Source organism: Castanea sativa, chromosome 3 (assembly GCF_040712315.1).
Source record: "Castanea sativa cultivar Marrone di Chiusa Pesio chromosome 3, ASM4071231v1".
In the NCBI taxonomy this organism is placed as follows: Eukaryota; Viridiplantae; Streptophyta; class Magnoliopsida; order Fagales; family Fagaceae; genus Castanea; species Castanea sativa.
This window is the reverse complement of record NC_134015.1, coordinates 54,464,528-54,489,330: the sequence shown is the minus strand read 5'-3', so window position 1 is coordinate 54,489,330 and position 24,803 is coordinate 54,464,528. Positions and strand designations below refer to the sequence as shown.

Here is a 24,803-nt window from a genome sequence, read left to right as displayed (position 1 = left end):
ACTTTTAGGAAGTATTGTAGTAACATGGGCATCATAAACAGATACTCTACCCAGCTTATCCTCAGGGAAATGGGCAGGCCGAGGCCGTTAACAAGGTTATAGTCAATGGACTCAAGAAGAGGCTGGATGACGCGAAGGGCAGATGGGTAGAAGAGCTACCACATGTTTTATGGACGTATCAAACTACGCCGCGCAGATCCACTGGAGAGACACCGTTCTCTATGACCTACGGGGCCAAGGCAGTAATACCTTTGGAATCTGGTTTCCCAACGCTAAGGACGAGTTCTTTTAGTCCAGAAGGTAATCACGACCTCTTGGAGAAAAGCCTTGATTTGGTTGAGGAACGGCGAGAGGCCACCATGGTCCAAATGGCTTATTATCAGCAAAAGCTTAAACGAGGGTATGACGCCCACGTAAAGCTAAGGCCGCAAGCGCTCGGGGATCTCGTGTTGAGAAAAGTTGTGGGTATTGCTAAAAACCCAGCTTGGGGAAAGCTAGGACCAAATTGGGAAGGACCAAATTGGGAAGGACCATATCGGATCATTTCTGTAGCAGGCATAGGGTCATATCGGCTAGCTGATCTAGATGAAAAAGTTGTACAACGCCCGTGGAATGTAAACAACCTTCGAAGGTATTATTATTAATAAAAGGCACTTTTGTCGTTAGTGGTTTAAATTATGAATGTATTTGAGCTTATAAGTTACAACTTCTAAAATATCAAACAGAAACTTGGTCATGGATGGTCCTTGGACCACATACCTTGTGGAAATTGATATCTCATCATTTGTTAAACATAACCTTAGTTACGTCGGGTCCACAGACCTTCTACTTTGGGGAAATTAACATTTTAAGTTACTATTATTAAATATCAAACAGAAACTTGGTCATGGATGGTCCTCGGACCACATACATTGTGGAAATTGATATCTCATCATTTGTTAAACAGAACCTTAGTTACGACGGGTCCACAGACCTTCTACTTTGGGGAAATTAACATCTTAAGTTACTATTATTAAATATCAAACAAAAACTTGGTCATGGATGGTCCTCGGACCACATACCTTGTGGAAATTGATATCTCATCATTTGTTAAACAGAACCTTAGTTATGCCGGGTCCACTGACCTCCTACTTTGGGAAAATTCACATTTTAAGTTACTATTATTAAATATCAAACAGAAACTTGGTCATGGATGGTCCTTGGACCACATACGTTGTGGAAATTGATATGTTCTAAAATATCAAACAGAAACTTGGTAATGCATGGTCATCGGACCACATACCTTGTGGAAATTGATATGTTCTAAAATATCAAACAGAAACTTGGTAATGCATGGTCCTCGGACCACATACCTTATGGAAATTGATATGTTCTAAAATATCAAACAGAAACTTGGTAATGCATGGTCCTCGGACCACATACCTTGTGGAAATTGATATGTTCTAAAATATCAAACAGAAACATGGTGATACATGGTCCTCGGACCACCTACCTTGTAGAAATTGATATATTATTAAGTATCATTCAGAGACTTGGTCAGGGATAGTCCTTGGACCACCTACCTTGTGTAAATTGATGTCTTATTATTCGTTGCAAATTCTTAAGCATCAACTAGAAAATTGGTAATATAGGGCCCTCGGACCCCATACCTTGTCGAAATTAACGTTTCAAGTTATAAATTCTAAGTATCACATTGATACGCGCGGTTCTCGGTCTATATGCCTTGTGCAAATTGATGTCGTACTTATCATCAAAACAAAGTTTGTTTATGACAGGTTCTTGAGCACTTTACTTCAAAAATGCTAGCAAGAATCTATGTCATGTCAATGTGGAGATTTTGATCGAGCATTCTTGATTACTTCATGCCTCAAGTTGAATTCTAAGTTAGCTTTTTAAGCGTTATCATTGTGTTGCACAAGTTATGCTTTGAAGTTGTAATTTGTAAAGCACAAGTTAAGCATGTTTACTGTTGATTAAAGTTATGATAGTTTAGCTATGGGAAGTTGAGTTAATTGTTCCAGTCACTCTTTCTTATGCTAAAAACAAAGATAAAATAAATGCAATTTAAGTAAAGACCAAACAAGACAGTTTTTCATTAAGTGCTTCAGATATACATTACATAGAAAATCTTTGTTACAGAAAAAGAAAAAAAAAAAAAGTCCTAGGTTCGGCCCTAAGCTTTTTGAGGGGGGTCTTGCTGGGAAGTACTGGTGGCCTCAGTGCTTTTTAACTCCATCTCAAAGGAAGACAGAACTTGTTTTCCTTTGTTTGCTGCAGTAGATGGAGGGACGATGGGTCCAACACTTTGACTTAGGTCCTTCTCAGCACCTCCACCCTATTCCTTCTTTTTATTGGAACCTGTAGGTTCTGTAGGATCTGGAATGGGCTCTGGGATCGTTGGAGGGAGTGCAGAAAGAACCATCTCAGGGGTAGGGATGACAGCAGGAGGCTCCTCTATCTCCTGTATGTCCACGGGAAGCCAAGTGTTCTCGGGCTTCCTCAACTCGGAAGTTGAAGGAATCCCTGCTGCAGTTAAGGCTTCCCCCAAAACCTGCTGGCAGTATTCTCGACACAGAGCTGCGAATTCTTCTGTCAGCTGGTTTTCTGTGGCCGCCACCCCTTCGTCGTAAGCAGCCTTCTTTGCAGCCTCCAACGAACCCTTGAAGGTACGAGCTTCGTCCTTCATCTTCGCAAGCTCCTTCTCAAAGTCAGAGCACTCCTACTGAGCTTTAGATAGCTCTTCACCTTTTGATGAAGAAATTTGCGCTGCCCCTCCACTTGGGTCCTCATGGTTCTCAGACTGTCCTCGGCGCCGTCTCTTTCTCTTTTTAGATTCGCCAGCTGAGAGGTAAGCTTCTCATTTTCTGCGAGGACCTGGCCTAGGGACTTCTCGGTTTCTGACCGAAGCTCCAGTTCTAGTCTCGCTTTCTTTCGAGAATCCTCCACGAATTTCTCGGCAGCAAAGACTTCCTGGACGGCCTGTGACAGAGTATCAAAGAGTCAGACGCATAAAAACATCCACCAATAGTTAGATATTATGAAAAACGAAATGGAGATAAGGAGTGAAACTTACTAGGGCTAAGTCCCTTTTCAAAGAAAGGAACAGATGAGGCTGGCTCATTTTTTCTAAGGCCTCCATGTCCTTGGGCAGAAGAAGGGGACGTTCCAATGCATCGACCAGGTGGAGGGCATGGCCTTGTTGGAACGACCTAATGTTAGACTGGCAAGAGATTGGTGCCCCATCCAGTTTCAGCTCGGGAGACCAGGTAGCCGGTGCTTGGCGCACTTCGGCCAGATCCCTTATCTCCCCGCTTTCTACTGAAGGAGCACGTCCCTTACCTTTGTCCAGCTTCTGCTACTGGGTTTGCTGTTGCTGCTGTTTCAGCTTCTTCTGCTTTTCACCACCAGCCTCCTCAGCCTCTCCCTTCCTCTTCTTCTTGGGCTCTTCGACGGGAGGCTTAGGATCGGCAGGAGGAGGGGGTGGTGGTAAGGACAGGGGAACTTGAGACCCCCCTGCTCCTTTTTTTGCGACTTTCTCGCCCCTCTTATGCATGAGTCCCTTGAACACGTCCATCTCTTCCTCCTCGGAGCTGGTGTCGGGGCGTGCGATTATCAAGCCTGCTATCCCGGAGGCCTCAGTGGGCTCGTCCTCCTCATCAGAGAGTACGAAAAACGGGTTCCTTCGGGGTCTTTCGATGTCCTCGAGCTGAAACTGGTCTATCTCCTCGTCCAACGAGTTTGACGAGGACACTTGCTCCTCCTGGGCGGCGGTTGTCTGAGAGTGCGCCGAAAGAGGGATTGCAGTGATGGGGCGTGTGTACAGGATCGTGTTTGGTTCGTCGGGGAGATCGTGATTGGAGAGGAAGCCTGGTCGTGCGACGTTTATCCTTCCGCGTCTTTTATCCCCGGCAATTATAGCATTTTCTATCTCTTGGAAGTCTGAGGATATGGGGTCGTGTCCTAATATTAAATGAGTTGCTCTTACTTGCAAGTCTTCACTCACAAAGACTTTTGAACGGAGAACACGGTTTAGGTCGGCAATGTTACAATGGCTCAGGCGTGGGCGCACGTGCTGTTTATCTGTGAGAAAAGACACCCAAGGAGACAAACATGGTCAGACCTGTAATGAATGTGAAAAATCGGAAGCAATATTATGCAGCAAGAAATGAAACATTGAAGGGTGTTGGGATTGAATAATGGGATAGGGAAATTAGCTCCTAGCGAGTCACACCTGGATCTTCCCATACGACTGGGCAATGAGGGCCATCGTGCCAGTTGCCTGAGGCAATGAGGTAGTCGTCTTTCATGCCTTTGTTGGATTTAGGCAGACAAGAAATTAATCTAACTATTTTGGACCGCGACTTAATATAATAACCTATGTACTTGAGTTTATGGCATTCGTACATGAAGGCAACATCATGCCATGTGAGGTTCAAGCTCATCTGCTCATTTAAAGCTTCGACGCTTCCTAAGATCCTAAACACATTGGGTGCGCACTGGTCTGGGCATAACCTATGATTGCGAAGGTATTCCCTAGTTACACTCCTCATAGGGAGAGTCATCCTCCCTTCTATGAAGGCGATCATAGGGATGATAACCTCTCCCGTTGTCCTAAAACCACCTACGGCTTTTGCTGGACAATATTTTAAGCCTACGTCACTGGGAATCTGGTATTTAGCCCTAAAACCTTCCATCCCAGCGGCGGTATCTACTAAGCACTTAAACCTACCCATCTCGAAGAAAGGAAAAAGGCAAGTTTTTGAGAGGAAAAGTAGTTAAGAAGGTAGCCGAGGATAGAATCCGAGAAGAAAGGAGCAAAGAAAGCAAGAACTTACGAGATTTGGTTATGCGAGTTTCCATGGGTTTCTGGAGAGAAAAGGCGATGACTGATACTTTGATGTGATTGAATTCTAAAGAAATGAATGAAGGCGTGAGTTTCCAAGCGTTTTGACGTGCAGGAGGAGGCCTAGAAATTGGTTTTGTCCCACTCAAATTTTCAGGGGGCGACCTGGACCGTTAGATGTTCATCTCACCGTTGAACGTGGAGAACAGGGTGTAACTTGCGGCCATAAATGCGCGCATTTCGGGATTTGAAGCGCCAGATGGCATTTTTTGGGGAACGGAAGGACCTCCACACTTGTGGCAATGTACGAAATGTGTGGGAGGTATTCTGGTCGGATCAAAACTCTATTTCTCTCCTCAGATGGGGGGAAAAATAAAGTTTTGAGGGGCTATTGTGGGGGGTAAGATCCATAAGATAAACAAATGGGCCGTGGGCTTGATCGGTTGGCACTAGTTGGTTTTTATCATTTGGGCTCCTAAGCCCATGAGTCAGCCCATACTACAGACATCCTAGGACCCGTCCGAGGATGAATGCCTCCTCGGATGGGCCCGACGAGTACCCTGGGATTTGCCAAGGAAATTAAAGGCAAAGTTCTGGAAGAACTATTGGGTAAAAGGGGGATTCAAGTACCCTCTAGAGGCAACGGTATGATGGAAATATCTGAGAAAAAGGCTGCTACCTCCACATTAAAGACCCTGCACCTACCTCCCTGGCCGCATTAATGGAGAAATGACCCCTAAACAGTAGGATTGAACTTTCTTGCCACTATTTAAAGACTTCAAGAAGGTGGTGGAAAAGGGAGGGAAAAAGAAAGAAGAAGATTTGGGTGACACGTGGATGTAAGAGGAAAGAAGAAGAATATTTAAGGAGAAAGAGGGAGAAAAGGAGGGGAATCCATCCATTGAAAGAAGAAGGAAAGAAAACTAAGAACTGTAATTTTTAGCATAAAAGACAAGTAATATATAAATCGTCCTCGGCTCACGTCCGAGGAGGGTCCCTTGTCATATTTGTTTATCATTTGCTAAGATTGTGGCATTCTAGCCTGCTTATCAAGTTTCCAGTACCCCTAAACTAGATTTCAAGTCCACACTCTACAAATTTTATTGTTTAAGGCTCATTGGGCCTGAGCCCACGCCTATCTTTGGGTCCAGGTGCAATTGTGCTCTTACACCTGGTATGCTCAAGTATTGTGTTGCATAGAACTCAAGTTTACCAAGCTCGAGTACCATATTATTTTTTTTAATTGCTCAAATTCCAGGTTAGCAGCGCCACGGTGGAATGAAACTAGTTACTCGAGTTTACTAAACTCGAGTACCGTTTTAACTCGAGTTTAATGAGCTCAGTACATAAAAAGTGGTCCATTCCCATTTAGTTTCGAAACAGTGCTTAATTGCTACAAATTTCTGAAAATGGTGGTATTTGGCCATTTTCACCTTCAGTTCACAACATTTACATTTTGCCCAGAAATTCAGCTTCAAACTCAAACCTACCTCATTATGTTCTTTTATAAATGAAAAAGCAATCCAACAAAGTTGTTAAAGAAAAAGGGAACCCAAAAAAAAAAAAATTTAAGATGAGGCTCAACTATTCAATCTTGATAAAGCTTTTGATATTACAATATCTATATGTTCTTTGCCTTTCAAAGGATTTTGATTTCTTCTACTTCGTTCTACAGGTGAGTTTGGTGTTTGATATCATTTTCATAAACGTTTTTCTCCTCTAAATTAATATGGGGGTTTACAAGACATGGAGGCATATATAATAATCAAAAATTATGTGAGGTTGGCAAAGAAAATGCACCATGCATATGAAGCTCCAAAATTTGTTATCTTTTGGGATGTGGTGAAAGTGTTATCTTATAAGCTCTATTATGTATTATTACTTATCAAAACTTTTATTTTCAACTTGTAAAAGCAAGGTACTTTCTTTTCATGTTGGTATTTTGTAGATGTAGAAGTGTTCTCAACATATGATGACTTACAAGCACCGTATTGGACTATTGGGAAATTTCATGACAATTGCCTTGAAGGTTCTTAGACTTTCTTTTCAATTTGTGGACAAATTTCTTCATCAATTTTTTTGTTTTGTTTTGTTTGTTTATAGTTAGATATCTCCAACAAATAGAAATGTAATATAAAAATATTTACTTGACTTGACTTACTTTTTTCTTTTCTTTTTTTAAATGGCATTGCAATATATTTTTTCAATGCGTTCACTTTGTGTTCATAATTTTCAATAAAAAAAAAGGCATGTACTGTGGAAAGAGTGGTAAAAGTTTCTGGCATGTATTGTGGAAAATTAGAGGAAAGTGAGGAGACAACTGTACAGTACCTTCCTGGAAAACGCGTGTTACACTGACACAGACAACCCACTACTCTTCTTTTTCAATGCGTGAGAGTGCGTTCACACTCTCTTAAATCATAGTCCTCAGTCAACAAGAGAAGAAGGCATGTATTGTGGAAAGAGTGGTAAAAGCATCCACAGCAGTGGAGCTAAAATTTTAGCAATTTAGTTCCACAAAAAGTTACTTTATTTATTTTACTTATTCACTTTACAAAACATGCTACAGCAGTGAATCTATTTTAGCTTTCAACACAATAAAATAACATAAACATTACAATAAAATAATATTTCTACTACAATAAAATAATAAATCTCACCAAACAAAAAAAACACCATAACCGATCCACCACCACTGCCAACTAACCAAGATCAACCGCACACAACCATCCAACAAAAACTAACAAGCCAACAACCACCCACAACCACTGCCAAAAATCCAAATTGGCCAAAAATCACAACACAAATTACAAAGAAACACACACCAACAAACCCACACAAGTCACAGAGAAAAACCACCGCACCAACACAGCCTCAGAGAAACCCACGAACAGGTCGGCGGTGAGACGGACTGGGCGAGATGGGTCGGCGGCGTGGGACAGTAACGTGGGCGATGAGAATGAGGATCAGCGGCGAAATGGAGGACTGGGCGAGATGGGTCGGCGATGAAGGTCGACGATCCAGAACTTATCGGCGGTGAGGCTCAACGATCCAGAACTTATCGGCGGCGAGGCTCGACGATCCAGACCTTATCGGCGGTGAGGCTCGACGATCCAGACCTTATTGGCAGCGAAGCTCGCCGATTTAGCAAGAATCGGCGGCGAAGCTCGACGATTCAGCAAGAATCGGCGGCGAAGCTCGACGATTCAGCAAGAATCGGCGGCGAAGCTCGACGATTCAGCAAGAATCGGCGGCGAAGCTCGACGATTCAACAAGAATCGGTGGCGAAGCAGAGAGTAGATGAGGGAGAGAAAAAAAAAAAAAAAAAAAGAGAAGGAAAAACGATGAAAGAAGAGAAGCTAGAGAACGAAAAAGAAAGAAGAAAAAATATTTTTTAAAGGATAGAAGAGAGAGAAATTTAATATAATAATATATTTATTTTTACCTTTGAGCTACAGTACACATCTATCTTTAGATGTGTACTGTAGCTGGAAGCAAAATTTTTTTTGCTATAGCTCCACTGCTGGAGCACACTTTTTATGGTTGAGAAGCTAAAATATAGCAATATAGCAATATGCCACCACTGCTGTGAATGCTCTAAAGTTTATGGCATGTGTTGTGGAAAATTAGAGGAAAGTCAGGAGGAGACAACCGTAAAGTAGCTTCGTGGAAAACGCGTGATAATCCTTGCAATTTGGTATATATATAATTATATATTTTTTTCTATTGGCTTATTTTCTAATGTTCGAAATAAAAAGTGCATTTAACTAAGTATTACCTAAAAGTCACTTATTTTTTAACCACAACGCGGTACGCGGGGAACTAATTGCATATATATATATATTGCGCTAATTCAACTACGGGAATTGGCAGTGACACCTTCACCTTCTCTCTCTCTTTGTCTCTGATTTTGGCTTCATTATACTTGATCCATATCTGTTTTGTAGTTCAAGAATCACCAAGTTAACATCCGATGGCTTTAATGGGCTCAAAAAGCGTATACTCATCTTCTTCTTCTACCACGTCTGCATTTAAATATGATGTCTTTCTTAGCTTCAGGGGTGATGACACCCGTAAAAATTTCACAGGCCATCTATATGCTGCTTTGAAGCAGAAAGGTATATTCACATTCAGGGATGATGAAAAACTTGAGCGAGGAACATTCATTACTCCAGAGCTCTTGAGAGCAATTGAAGAATCGAGATTTGCTGTTGTCGTTATCTCACAAAATTACGCTTCATCAAGTTGGTGTTTGGTTGAACTAGCAAAGATTGTTGAGTGCATGGAAAAGGAGAGGCTTATAGTTTTGCCTGTTTTTCACTACATTGATCCTAGTGATGTGAGGAATCTGAGGAAGACTTTTGGAGAAGCCTTTGCTAAACATGAAGAGTGTTATCAAGATAACATAGAGGAAGTACATAGATGGAAAGCTGCTTTGACAAAAGTTGCTAGTATTGCTGGATGGGATTTACGAGACAAGTAAGAATTTCTTCACTTCACCATACGATCACTTTCTTTTCTTGTCTTTTTGCTTTTGATTTTCTACTGGCTAGTGATATTTAAGTCAACCAAATTCCAACTTTGATAATTGAGTAACTTTTGCTAAGTTAGTAAGTTCGTATATAATCAATTACCCTTCAAAGGGAATTTGATGAGTTTCAGTTTCTCGTATAAATTTTCAAGTAAAGAATATTATATGGATCACAAATAAGTTACTTTATGTATATTTGTTAAAGATAGCAAGTCACAAGTCCACCATTCTTGTCCAATTCCATTGTAGAAAATACAGCTAGCATTCCATTCATGCCCTCTAAACTTGCCTATTCTTAATATTTTAATTTTTAAAAAAGTAATGCACCAAAATCTTCTCTGAGGTTTCACAAGATGACATTCTTTCCCAAACATTTCAAGATATGACACTCACTTTCTTGAAATTCTATAAATACAGATAAGTTAATCTCCCCTCAAATCATTACTTTTCTAATTGAATATTCCATTATATAAGAGTGTTGTTATAAGAGGTGATGAACCTATCTGTTGCATCTAGGGTGGAGCCAGACCAGCAGGATGGGCGCAATTGCCCCCAACCCCACCCCTAAGGTTCTCTTAAAAATTAAGATTTCAGTTTTGTGTGTATAAAAAATTCTTAATTTAAAATTTGAATTGAAAATAACACTCTCCAAAAGCACAAAAAAATCTTATATGTAACCTTAAAATAATAACATGATATACATTCACATTGAATTAAATAACATGATATATTATCGCAATGTCCCCTAATCAATCTGCCAATTTTTATATGTTGTTGTTTTCAGAATTCTTTGGAACTGCTATATACTTTAGTCTTTTAACTCTCCCAATATAATCAAGGAAAAATTTTTCTTATTTTTAGCATAAAAATTATGACATGGTATGTTTTCACAATTTTTTCTAACTAATTTTTTGAATTTTACTTGTTGTTTTAAAACTCTTTTTTACATTGCTATATACTTTTTAAACGACTTTAAAAAATAAAAAAGACATACATAGAACATTTTCAAAATTTTGAATATATGACCATGTTATTACTACTTCCAAGTTAATTTATTTTTCATCTCACTTTTAAGAACTCAAATTATATGTTTTACTTCTTTGTAATATATATATATATATATATATATATATATATATATATATATATATATATATTAATTAATTATATTCAGCTTAAATTATGATGTAGTTTAAACATAACAATGACGTCATACTAATTCCAATACCACTAGGTGCTGTTCAAAAAAAAAAAAAAAATTCATCTAATACTAGGCTCAAATAAGAAATTGAAACCAATGACCAAAAAAAAAAAAAGATATAACTTACATCTACACTATGTTTTCTTTATCAATCAATTTTTTTAGTAAATTAACTATTTTTTATTATATTAATAAACATTTTTTAATTAATTTTTTTTCAATATTTTATTTTAATCTTATCCCCATAAACCCAAATTCTGGCTCTGTCACTATTTTCATTTATTAAACCTCAAGGTAAAAATGTCATTTCAAGAAATCTCAAGCGAAGATGGTGCATTTTGCCAAAAAAATAAGTATCATTAATTCTCATATCAAATGGTACACTTTTTGTTGTCGATTGGTTGGTTTTGGACTTTGGCTAAAACAAATTCGTGTATTTAAAATCTTTATAATGAATTACCTAAACAATTGCATTAGATTTGTGAGGATAGATGATCAATGTCAGTTGTTAGTGTATACATGTTAGCTTACTGGGCTTGGGCCCATTATAGTATTAAACTTGCCCTACATTCTTATAGCCTATACCACAAAAAAGATACGTCTATATAAAGACTCACTTTTACATTTTTTTTACCCAAAATAATATACAGACAAAATTACACAAAATAATATCTCATTTTTATAGGTTAAATTACAATTCATGCTCAGTAATATGTGGTTTTGTTATTTTGAAAATTTTTAATTAAAAAAATTATAAATCAGGGAAAAAATATTTATCTTTTCTTTTCCAAATTGGAGGAAAAAAAGGGAAAGAATTTTTTTTTTTTTTTTTTAATCTCCTCTAGAATACCTAAATACAACAAAAAATTATACATATTGTGGGGGCCAAGAGGCCCAAAAGGTGTTTTCAGTCCATGGGCTTTGTCCAAGGATCATTACCAGTTCGAGGACGGATTGGTAACGATAAGGAAATCAGATTTGGAGACCCAATGGTAAATTGTGGCAAAAGAGGCTGATGGAAGCAATCTGAGGAGGGATATCTCCTCGGCTAGTTGAGATAAGGGTCAAATGGTACGTCATGCTGACTAGAATGATCCTATAGGAGGTTTTGAAGATGAGGACATGTTTCGTGGGGGCACAGAGAGCAAGAACAGTTGAGAAATATCTTGGAGAAAGTTGTTACCATCGCATTGAAGGTTTTGTACCTAAGTCTCTAGCCGCATTAATGAAGAAGTGATGTCTGAACAGTGAATTTCAGCCTTACAGCTATTACCCAAAGACTTCCAGAAGGGGTTGATGGGACAAGTATCAACGTGAGTAGTCTGGACCTACACGTGGAGAGCAAAAATGAGAGGCGTGGAGGGATAAGAAGGAAAGAGGTCCCAGGGATGGAAGAAGTCGAAAGGGAGGAAGAAAAACACTATAGACTGGATACTTGTATTTAATCTTTGAGAAAGGAGAAATATAAGTATTGGGTTCTCAGCTTAAGTCCGAAGATAAGTTTTTTCATATAAACTCGTTCACCCTTGTTGTATTGTGATCTTGGGCCATTGTTATCACTGTTTAAGTTCATTAGAAACAAGATTTTTGACCTATTCTCTATAAATTTATTGTATTGGCTCTTTGGGCCGATGCCCTCCTTCTTGTTGGGCCCAGACACAAAGTGTGACCTTAAAAATATTAACCCCCCCCCCCCCCCCAAAAAAAAAAAAACTCCAACATATTTTCTATACAATATTTTTTCCAAAACAACTTTTCTTTACCTTTCCAAAATTTTCCCAACAAACAAACAACTTTCACACATTATGCCCTTCTCTATCACCGACAATTTGTTCGTGGCGCAAGGGATGCAAGGCACCCCCGGAGCAAAACTCCATGACAATGCAACAGAGATGCGAGGCTTCAAGCTCGGCGTGGAGCTTAGGCAAAAAAGGATGGATGGTCCAACATCTTCCTCTCCATCTCCACTCTCTGCCCCTTCTTCTTCTTCTTCTTCTTCTTCTTCACAAAGGCCTCTTTGTCCACCACCTTCATTGTGTAGATGTCACTTGCATTTTAAAAAATTTGTATTAGTTTTTTAGATTTTTTTAATTTTAAAAAATATTTTTGGGGACAATAACAATATGATCTTAAGCACTCATTTAGGAGGATGAAATAAAATTAAATGGAAATGAATAAAAATAATAATTTTAGAATATTCTGCTATTCCTTTATTTGAGAGAGTTTTAATGGAGAGAATGTAACTATTCTAATTTTTTACTAAAAGTCTCAAAATACTCCTATATATTCAACCATTTATTTTAAAATAGGGGTCTAATGGTAATATTTTCATAAAAGGATTCCGTTTCTTTCCTTCTATGTTACTCTCAAATAAGGTTACTTACATTCTATTCATTTCCATTTATTTACTTTAAAACATCCAAACATGGTTCCTATTCCTTTCTTTTCCATTCCTTTCCCATACTTAGATATATTACATTCACATCCATTTCTTTATGATTATTCATTTCCATTTCATTCTCTTATGAACTCCCAAATGAAGCCTAGCTGAAGACCTTAATTGAATAAATTTGAAAATTAAAATTTAGAGGACTCGATTGAATGGAAGTGAAGTTAGAGAACTGAACTAAATCTTGGTCAAAGTTAGATGATGCAAATTGTAATTTAGTCTTCTTTTATAATATGACAAATAGTGAATTTTCATCGATAAATCTATAATAGGATTGTAGGGTTTAGAAAATGTTTAACTCTTGTAAAACCATATAACATGTAATTTGAACCCATCCTTTTTATATATTATTTGACTAGACTTGGCAAATGAGGTGGGTTGATTAGGTTTGGGTTCGACCTAGTTGAGTTTGGGTCAAATTGGTTTCGGGTTAGAAACAATTGTCCTAAACAAGTCACAAAACCTATGGCTTTAACCTAGTCTTTTGAGGGCTAGGTCAACCTGATATCACACATATCTTTTCGTATTAAAAAATATCTATAAAATAAATAAATAAATCAATCAATCATTCTATCTTCTCTTCCTTTTATAACAAATAAGAGAACTTATAAACAAAATCACTTAAAAATAAATGTTGAATAACACATAAAATCTTTTTTTTTTACAAAGTTGAATGATACATAAAATCATAAATGAACATAGTCCAAATTAAATAATACATAAATATTTAAAGTTACATGGTCCAAAATTGTCTACTAATCTTATCATCATCACACAAGAACTAAAAAACAAAAACTAGATTTTGGACCATATCACATTAACAACCTCATCAGGTGCACCTCTTGCATCCAAAATATAGATAATCTTAGATTATCTTCAAAGATAACTAAATATATAAAATGTTATGAATAAAATATAACATATTGGGGAAAAGAAAAATAAGTAAATAATTAATATGAATTACATCTCAATTTACTTGAGAATTGTACACCAAGTTGGTGAGTAATATTGTCAATATTTTCAACTCCAATATAAAATTATAATATAAATTAGTATTCAATAAATACATGTCAATAAAGAACTATATTTTTTATAACTATGACTATTCTATAAAGAAAATTAAATAAGTAGAAGTGACACACAAAAAAAAAATCGGAAGAAAAGAACAAAAAAGGACTCAAAATGAAAAGTTCATGTGATGTTAAAAAATGATCACCTGCAAGTCGACCTGACCCGGACTTTCACAAGATTGAATTGATTTGTCTTTTTATGTGTCCAAAAAAAACCCGACCCATATTCATATTTTTTTTCTTCAAGTTTAATTAGGTTAATGAGCTCAAGTCCCATTTTGCCTGGTCTAATTTTGACATGTTGTGATGAAAAAATCTAGGAATAACTGCAATTATATTTTCAATTTCAAAAGCTTTATTGAAGGTTATTAATTTCATATTTAAAGATGTTGGCATATTTTAACCATTGTCGCCCAATACCACTATGTAGATTTTTCTTATGAGACAACTACTCAGATCACATATATGTGTGCGTGTGTGTAGAAATGTTTTGATAAGCAAGGACAACTGATTTGCTGAATCTTTTTCTCTATATGGCCTTTGCTAACTCAAAAAATTGTTGTCCTATGTTCGTTGCAGACATGAGGCAAACGTTGTTGAAGAAATAGTTAGAAAGATATCTAATAAATTGATTTCTACATACTCAATTGTCCACAAGGATTTTGTTGGAATAAACTCTCGTATGGAGGAACTGGTGAATTTATTAGGCATGGGGTTGAATGGTGTTCGCTTTATAGGGATTTGGGGAATGGGGGGATTGGGCAAAACAACCCTAGCACGAGTTGTTTATGATAGATTTCGTTATTATTTTGATGGCAGCAGCTTTCTTGCCAATGTTAGAGAAGAATGTGGAAAACATGGTTTAGTTCATTTACAGAAACAGCTTCTCTTTGATATCTTGATTGAAAGAAATATTGATTTTTCAGATGTTCAATGGGGATGTAATGTGATAAAGAAGAGATTATGTTATAAAAGTGTTCTTATCGTTCTTGATGATGTGGATCAACTTGATCAATTAGAAGCGTTAGCAGGCGAGCGAGTTTGGTTTGGTCAAGGGAGTAGAGTCATTATAACAACAAGAGATCAACATCTATTGATCAAACACGATGTGGCTAGAGCTGAAATATACAAGGCTAAGGAATTGAATAGTGATGAAGCTCTTCGGCTCTTTAGTAGAAAAGCCTTCAAGAAAGACCATCCTTTAGAAGGTTATGTGGAGTTGTCCAAGAAAGCGATATGTTATGCTCAAGGCCTTCCTTTGGCTCTTAATGTTTTGGGTCCCTTATTGAAAGGTAGAAGCCTTAGTGCATGGGAAAGTGCCCTAGATAGACTAGAAGAAACTCCTCCAAAAAAAGTTTTGGATACACTCCGGATAAGTTTTGATAGCTTGGAAGAAACAGAGAAAAAAATATTTTTAGATATTGCTTGTTTCTTCAAAGGAGAACATAAAAATCGTGTAACAAATATACTACAAACTCCTCGTTACAAGCCAAGCATTGATATAGATGTTCTTATGGAAAAATCTCTCATAACCATCTTCGGGGGACGTTTGTGGATGCATGATTTACTGCAAGAATTAGGTCGGCAAATTGTTCATAGTGAGTCCCCTGAACAGCCTGGTAGTCGCAGTAGGTTGTGGCTCAAGGATGATGTCCTTCATGTACTAAAAAATAACACAGTAAGTTGATTATGTAGAATTTTTCTCTTTATTATTTTTTTCTTTCATTTTTTTCTATCATTTTATAAAATATTAGTTCATTAGTATTATTTTTGCTTAAAATTTTAAAATCATTATACATTTGGAAAATTCTTTTATTTTCTGTGGTTGACTTGATGCTTCTCCAATTAGGGATCAAAAAAAATTCGAGGCATAATGTTGCATTCGCCCCAACAAGTAAAAGTGCAACTACACACGGAAGCTTTCAAAAAGATGAAAAATCTCAAATTTTTTATAGTTGAGAATGTACATATTTGTAAACCACTTGAATTTCTTCCCCACAGTCTAAAATTTTTTAAGTGGACCAATTATCCTTTTCATTGGCCATTCAAATATTTTCCTGAACAACTTGTTGCTCTTGAGATGCCACATAGTCGCATTAGATTGCCAAAGCTAATCAAGCAGGTATGATTATGTATATTTTTAAATTGGGATTTTTGTTAAATTTTTTATTTCAAAATTTGTTGTAGTTAACTTTTGATTTTTTTTTTTTTTCATACAGGAGCGTCGGTTAGTGAATTTGATAGCTGTCAATCTCAGAGGTTGTGAATTTATTACAAAATTACCTAAATTATGGGCCCCAAATTTAGAGGATTTGGACCTCTCTTCTTGTCGAAATTTAGTTGAGATTGATGAGTACTTTGGATCTCATGGAAAGCTTAAATTTTGGAATCTCAATTATTGCAAAAATCTTCAAATTCTTCCAAGCCAGCTCAGGTTGAAATCTCTTGTTTCTTTTCATCTTTGGGGGTGCTCAAGACTTGAGAAGTTGCCTGATTTTCATCCAGAAATGGAATGTTTAGAAACTTTAAATTTAGTGAATAGTGGCATTAGAGAGGTGCCTTCATCAATCGAGCATCTCACTAAGCTTAACGGATTATACCTTCCTTTTTGCAAAAACCTTCGGGATCTTCCAGATAGCATTTATAAATTGCAACAGCTTCAAGAATTGCAGACTCATACTGCCAAATTGAGACCGACGTGCAATTATTTTGATGGCTCTTTCGGATATGGGTTTGTGAACATGACAAAATTTGATTTATGTTTCCATGCAGGCATTATTGAATTAGATCTTTTGATGAAGCCTGATTACTTCCCCGCATTGGAAATGATAAATCTATGTGGAACCAATATTGTTACCATCCCTGAAAGTATTAGCAGATTTCCCAGATTAACAGACCTTGATGTTCACAATTGCAAGCTTCTTCGTGAAATTCAAGGACTTCCACAATCGATAAAGCAAGTTAATGTAGAGGGTTGCATGTTGTTGGATACCCAATCACCAAGCGGGCTATTGAATCAGGTTTCTCTCTTTCTTTAAGATATATATATAAAGAAACAATTTATGTTACTTCCTCTAAATACTTTAAGAGATTTGCTAAGTGAAAAATATCTTAAATTTTTTAATTGCATGTAGGTAATAGAAATGATTGGGATTTTACCAAGTAGAGTATGTGGTAGGGCAAGAAGCAACAAATTAATGGATCCACAGTTGACCAATTACTTCCCATCTGAAACTGAGGGTGCTGAATCTGAAGATGGGGACATATCAATGGATCCGCAGTTCTCCAATCATTTCCCATCTGAAACTGAGGTTGCTAAATCTGAAGATGGGGACATATCTGAATCTGAAGATGGGGACATATCTGAATCTGAAGATGAGTATGAAGATTATGACACTAGTCATGAGATTACTTTTTGGGGAACTGAGATGCCGAAATGGGTTAATCATCAAAGTGTTGATAATTCCATATTTTTCTTTGTTGGTCGCAAATTTCCAAAATTGGTTGTCTGTATTGTTGCACGAGAGTGCTTTGATGGCGAAGACGACTTTGATGGCACTGTTGACATTTCCATCAATGGTTATAGAAATCGTAAAAAGATTTATTACTTTTGTGCTGATAATGCTCTATTTTTATTTTCTCGAACTCAACAGTCTCTACAGAGACTTTTGAATGAATCAAATCCAACTGACCAGAATCTTGTTGAGGTTTCAATTACATCTGACACCTTTTCTTCTATAAAAAGGTGGGGTGTCCACGTAGAATGCACCTGTCCTCCTCAAGAATCTGCTAATGCACCTATTTGGTATTCTATAAAAAGGTTGGGGGTCCAAGTAGATGATGTAGTTGAGTACTTGCCAACTTCGAAGAAACAGAGGACACGTTGATGAACTCTGAAGAAATATTCCTCAATCAAAAAATCACATTGAAACTGTTTCTCCTCTGTCGTTTCGGTCCGGTTTCTTTTGCATTTGATGCCAAGGTATGTTTCCCTTTTTCGTAGCCCTGTTTCATTTGCATCTGTTACACAATGGCAATGGATATCATATCAACTTTAAGTATTTATTGTGTTTCTGTATAAAAAAAAAAGAAAAGGAACCGAATAAGTTTCTGAACTTAAAAATTGTAATTTGGTTAATTGGTCTTATTTTTTTCCTTTTGCCTAGGATGCGAGCTCTGTCCGGTATGATTTTGTGTTTTTTTTATTTGATTTTTCAAATTGAGATGCATAATTTCTGCTTAGCTTACCATGGTGAAGAAAGATCTTGCAATTGTTTCCTAGTTTTATTCATTCCTTTGGACTTAATTGGTTTCTTGATTTAAAAAAGTATGTACACCAATAGCTTAGAATCTTGACTTTTGTAGAAAATGTGTATCATTTTGAATTTTAGAAGCTACATCAAATTTGTTGGCTGTGTACAAGACTGTTTGAGATAAATCATAAATGATTTGCATTACAGCATCACACCTGAAGGGTCTATAATAATTTACTGACATGTTGACCAAAAATTAGAAAGGCTGTGCATTTTAATGTCTTTGGTTGGGTCTCAGGAAGAATTTAGATCATATTAACAGGTTGAAGAGCTGATTTTCAAAGATATAATCTAAAAGCATAGGTCTTTAATATTTTTTGTTCTCTCTCTATTAATTAGGAATATTTGATGTAGTGAGGATCACAGGGCCACGATTTCATTATTGTTGGCATAGCAACTGTAGCGGCTGTTATAACTCTTATTCCTTAAAGTTTTTGCATTTAAAATGATCTTTCTATCCCTTAGGATCCTCTGTCCACATTTTATAGCCAATCCTCTAAAGGTCAAACTTAATTTTCAAAGTAATTCGAGTCACCCAACTGCCATTAGAAATTTAGCATACAAGACAAGCATTAATGGGTAAGCTTCAATTTCAAGTCAGTCTTATGCAAGTAGAAAAGATAGTTGGAAAATGAAAATCAGCATTTAATATGTTGACCCAGATCTGAATTCTGCAGAAGGTTATGAGCTATAAGCATCTCAAACTTCATGGCATGTTGTGAACTGAAGACAAGGGCAATCTAGCAAATTTTGTGTGGAACCTTTAAAAAAAATCCTTTGATGAACCCTCTACACTGAGGTAAACTTGAAGCTCCGTCTCTGCACATGATGAAGCCACTTAGACCCAAACTTGGCTTAACCCTGCATTACAAATACAGGATGAGACACATTGTTTCCTACAAGTTGGAGGAAATGACAAACCCTTCAAGTACTCAAAGAATTGCCTCTTGGCATGCTTGTCCTCAGGTAAATAATATCCATAGTCATTTGTCCATTTAAGAACTTGCCTCAATTCAACTTTCTGCATAAACAACATATTTGATGAGAACAAGGAGAATTTGTGCTATACTTGGAATAGACTCAGGTATCGACGGTGCTACAAGTGATTCAAACTTCAGTTCTATCCAGTTAAGCGTATTGGATGAGAATGAGCTCAGTAATTGTATCAATAGAAGCCTTGAGCATTGGTTTCAAAGCTACTTTCAGGTCTCTCTCTTTCACACTCACCCTCACACTCTCACTGTCTCTCTTTCACTCTCTCATGAAGCTCCATATTTTCTATTTTACAAGGCTACTCTAGTCAACGCGATATTTATAATGATTGTTTTCCTAAATGTGAAATTCCGGAGTGGTCTTCCCATCAAAGTGGTTCTTTATTGAGAATCCAGCTACCCCTAAATCTTTATACTAATTCTGACTGGATAGGAATTGCTCTATTTGCTACATTCACAGTGCACAAGCATCCAACTCTCATTCTTGACAATTTGGCTACAGAAATTTCTAATGGCTTTTCTTGTTCTTTGAGAAGTGACATGGGCAGCTGGACGGTGTCAAATAGCCATTACATCACTAAGTCTGAACACAACAAATTTATTTGGTTAAAGCAACGTAAATTCATTTGGATCATGCATGTACCTCATGCTCGATTTTCAGATAAGTTGAATTGTTGCAATCTCTTAACTGCTTTATTTGGTAGTGATCGCCAAGACTTGATGGTGCAGAACTGTGGTTACAGTCTTGTGTACCAGCAAAATGTGGGAGAGTTGGTGCAAACATTAGTCCGATGCACATGTTTTCTGATAATTCCGATCTCATCCATCAATATACTACTCATCAATCTAGAACAAAGAAGCAGAGCCATGATGATGATAATGTTGAGGGGGAAACCAGTGGAACTGGTGGATCTAATGGGATACTGAGAGGGCTTCAGGAAAAAATAAAGCAGCAGAGCCATGATGATGATGATGATGATGAAGATGAGGGAGAAACCAGTGGAACTGGCAGATCTAATGGGACATTGAGAGTGCCACATTATCAGGAAAAAGTTCGTGCAACTTGCTATCAAAAATTCATTGATGCCAGGGGGCCAATCCATTATTGTCATCGTCGAGAACACTCTTGAGGTACCTCTCTGTTTCTCTCATGACCTTTATATGTCTAATTTACAAGACTTTCATTTACACTTTACACCATCTATAACCTTCTATACCATTGTTAACGAGAGCACAACTTTTTTGGTGTCTGTTTCTTAAATGATCCAAAATACTCGTATACATTATAATAAGTTTAAAAAACTTAAACTAATAAGATCAAATAAAAAATAATGAACTTCACACATCTAACTTTTGAATACACATGTTGCACTTGTGAAGAGCTTTTTTATAATAATTCTGATATAATCCCATAAATTTTTGAAAGTCCAAATTTTTGTACAAAAGGTTTTGCATTTTGGAAGTTCATATTTTTCCACGTCATTATTCTAAAATTTATTTTTTAATTGAGTTTAAATTTTATAAAATTTCTTTATAAAACCTCTTATATTTATCCCATCAATTGATAAACGCTTATCAAATATTGACTACTATAAGTCTATAATTATCAAATTTATATTTTGTTGAAATTTTCCCAACATTGTTTGTGTTACTGAATAGTTATCAATATATCTATTTGACAGGAATTTCATTTACACTATCCATATGATTGTTGTTTCCCTCCAACTAAGATTCCAGAGTTTTTCAGCCATTACGCGTCTGGATCCTCAATGACAATCTAGTTACCTTCAAATTTGCATAATGATTCTAATTGGCTGGGATTTGCTATATGTGCTGCATTTTCAGTCCAAGAGTATCCAACTGAGTTTCTTGACAATCTGGAAATTGAAATTCCCCACCACCTTAGTTGTCTGTTTGATATGGATATAGGTGGTTTGAAACCTCTCCATGTATATAGCACCTTTAAAGAAGAACTCAAGTGGTTACATCTACATGGATTCATTTGGCTATCCTATATACCATATTGGTGGCTTTCAGAAAAGATAAATCAATGCAACCACATAGAGGTCTCAATTGGAAGCGACTGTCCAGGCTGGATTGTACAGAAGTGTGGACTTCGTCTTGTGTACCTACAAGATGAACAAGAGTATTGGCAAATTTGATTCCACTTGAGGGCTTCACTTTATGACAATTGGGACATCATTCGTGAAGATTCATCGGAACATTGACCATTAAAATCATCCTCAAAAGCATCCTCAAATCAAACATTCTCTATGAATAAATGTTTTCCCCAAAGTGAAATTCTGGAATGGTTTTGGCATCAAAGTACAGGCCCTTCTCTGTCTATCCAGCTACCTTCAAATTTTAGTAATGCTAGTACTTGGATAGGACTAGTTTTATGTGCTTCATTTTCAGTCCATGAGCATCCAACTATCACAAGTGATAATCTGGATTCAGAAATTTCAGTAGCTAGTGATTCTCCAAATGATAAGCCAAAGAATGAAGCTGGTTGTTCTTATGAGGATCCAAACCTTGGAAGGTTGAGAAGACCCATTTACCTGGAGCAAAGCAGTAGAGATAGCATCTATCTTGAAGATCAAATCAACTCAGCACAAGTGATTTACAGGTAACAAATTAATGTGTATTTCCTTTCAAATTACTATCAAGCTCCCTTCTAGTTCAGTCATCAGTGGCATTGTCTGATCCCCCTTATAAGGAGAGCCATAGTTGAATCACCCCCTCTTTTACTGATTAAAAATTTTGAATTGTCGAAAAATTCTATCTCATTGAACATCGTGTTCCTATTTTTCAGGAATTTGATCGAAGTTTGGTATATAATTCTTGTTTTCCTCCAAGTGAAATTCTTGAGTGGTTCAACCTTCGTAGTGGTGAGCCACCAGTGACAATCCATCTGTGTCCAAATTTATGTGATGATACTACTTGGAGGGGACTTGCTCTATGTGTTTCTTTCTCAGTCAACATCAAGGATCCTACTGCCATCCTAGACATTCTTAATTCAAAAAATGCTCATCATCTTTATTGTCATTTGGAAAGCAATGTTGGTTCTTTGGAACCTCTCCGTGCCTATTGCCTTACTAAAGACGAGGTCATGTTGTTACATCTAGGTGGATTCATGTGGCTATCCTATATACCACGTAGCTCATTTCCAGATTGGTTGAATCAATGTAATCACATTGAGGCTTCAATTGTTACCGATTGCCCAGACTTGACAGTGGTGAAGTGTGGACTCTGTCTTGTACATCAGCATGATGAGGAAGAGTTTAAGCAAACTACAAGGCACGGCTTGGCCTCATTGTCTGACAATTGGGGTCTCATCCTTCATTTAATGGCTCACAGTAGAAAAAGAAATAAGCAAAACCTCTCCATGCTTAAAGACAAAGGCAAGCATGTGCTAGAATAGCATTTCCTCTTATTGTTCTGCTGCTTTTCTTAGTTCTCCCTTCTGTTCTCAATTACAAGTCTAACTAGACACTCATAATCTCTGCTGCTTAGGTATCTCAATATTGGTCTCGAGTTTCTTGTTCCTTGGACTAATTTGAGCACTATCTTCAAGTTTTGCATTAATAAGAGGCAACAAAGGCATTGTCACTAATAGTGAGCTGTTAAAAAGATGCCTTAATTTTATTGGAAGGAACGATTATAAATGAACTATTTGTTTGTACATTTTCTTCGTTTTAAGGGAATAAATGCATGTTCATGTAGTAATCACTAGAAAGTGATCTCTAGTTGAGATAATTGAGTAGAAAACAATTATCATAAACAATAATGTGACTTCTACACATGGTGGAAACACTTTCTGTAAGGTGATAATTGCCCACACAGAGTTAAGAAGGTAGGCTCAATTGGATTTGTATATAGTAGCTGATTGGAATAAGGTTGTCATCTTAAAGAACATTTGGAGCCTATTCACTTAGTCAGGTTTCTGTGAGTAGCGTATGTGCATAGGCATTTACTGAGAAATAAGTGCTTCCGAATAGTGAAAATACCCAAGAAATTCCTTTGTTCATTGTTATTGATTTTTAACAACAATTTATTGTTTGCTTTAAAATAATAAGGAAGGGAAAGGAAAGTAAAATGGTGGATAGAAGATTGTGCTTGGCGGAAAAGATAGACAATTTTTTTTTGAATTAGTTTTATAATAATGCAATTGTTACCAAGTGGCGGAGAGGAGATTTTTTTTATAAATTTTTACAACAAGTGAGGGAATGAGGATTTGAATTATAGTTCTTCTCATAAAGGAGATCATTCAATACCATTGAACTACAAAGCTTTTGATTGGAGGAGAGATTTGATTCATTTGAACTTAAATTGAAGACAGATGAACTAATAAGTAATTTGTCACACATCTCTCAAGTTTTGGCACAAAAAGTTATTAAAAAAATAATAATAGAGAAAAACGATATGTACCTATAAAAGTTAACATTTTCCAAGTGTATCATCCATGGTAAATTAATATCAGAGGCCAAAGATTGAATCTAATACTTTGTGCAACGAACCCGTCAGAATTATGACATGTGTTCACTTTTAACCACGTGTCATGATCTTGACGGTCCAGAACATTGGACCAAGCCAAGTCCAATTTTAGGTACCACGAGTTTTGAATATTGTTTTCAAATCAAGGTGAATATTTGGACCACTAGCTTCATAAAAAATTATTCAATACAATACACATCACCATTATTAATTTTTTAATTTTTAATGCTTTATTTTTAGATACCAACCATTCGACTACCACCCGATAATTGCTCTTCTCAATTTTCTCTCTTTACTCCAATGCAGGCTCTCTCCTCAATTAAATCGCAGAGCCAAGAGTGTTATGAATATTCAAAAACAGATTACTAGTGAAGGGTCTGTCAATCGCAGGCCACAAAACCTGCATAAGCTTTCATACTCTTAATTTGGCTTTCAATATTATTGGTTGATGTCCCTAGCAAGCTATACAGTAATACTTCATCTGCATCTCTCACAACCTCATGATCCACATTGTGAGTATCCGTTCTGTGTAGTTTCTCTTTGTTTTTCCTGCTATTGGTTTTGGAAATTTTCTTTATACTTCATGTTCTTATTTATATTGGTGGTGTTGGAGTTGTTTAATTTGGTTTAGTATGCAATATTCTGTTTTGGGTCAGCTCGAGTGTGTGATAATTAAGAGTGCTTAGATGGTAAATACTTAGTAACTATTCATGTAATTTGTGTTTTCTTTTACTGGGTTTGAGATATACTGGTGTGATGATTTGGAGTGTTGTGTGGAACTTTGTGGAGCTTAGTTATTGTCTTGGTACTGGGTTTTCAATGAATTTGGAATTGAAAGTTGAAGGATTATTCATTGTTTAAAGTTGTATTTCAAGTCGAAGATTTAGGATAGTGGCATGTGTTACTTGCT

General features: G+C 36.7%; 1 protein-coding gene and 1 long non-coding RNA gene across 2 annotated transcripts; both read left to right on the top strand.

Annotated features, from left to right (window-relative positions):
* The first annotated feature begins 8,789 nt into the window (after nt 1-8,789).
* Nucleotides 8,790-19,692, top strand: LOC142627398 (disease resistance protein Roq1-like). The gene is made up of 6 exons (XM_075801251.1): nt 8,790-9,322; nt 14,674-15,772; nt 15,944-16,216; nt 16,314-17,114; nt 17,229-18,076; nt 19,085-19,692. The coding sequence occupies exons 1-5, from the start codon at nt 8,817-8,819 to the stop codon at nt 17,979-17,981; spliced, it is 3,432 nt and encodes a 1,143-aa protein (XP_075657366.1). The 5' UTR covers nt 8,790-8,816; the 3' UTR covers nt 17,982-18,076; nt 19,085-19,692.
* Nucleotides 19,693-21,086: 1,394 nt separating this feature from the next.
* On the top strand, nt 21,087-23,277 carry LOC142629684 (uncharacterized). The gene is made up of 2 exons (XR_012843094.1): nt 21,087-22,025; nt 22,212-23,277. It is a non-coding gene; the product is annotated as an uncharacterized LOC142629684 (long non-coding RNA).
* Nucleotides 23,278-24,803: the final 1,526 nt, after the last annotated feature.

Excerpts from the sequence above, each read along its gene's own strand:
- LOC142627398 (XM_075801251.1), top strand. The coding sequence starts at position 8,817 with ATGGCTTTAATGGGCTCAAAAAGCGTATACTCATCTTCTTCTTCTACC. Across the intron at positions 15,773-15,943 it reads ATGTACTAAAAAATAACACA|GGATCAAAAAAAATTCGAGG; the intron begins GTAAGTTGATTA and ends TTCTCCAATTAG. Across the intron at positions 17,115-17,228 it reads CAAGCGGGCTATTGAATCAG|GTAATAGAAATGATTGGGAT; the intron begins GTTTCTCTCTTT and ends AATTGCATGTAG.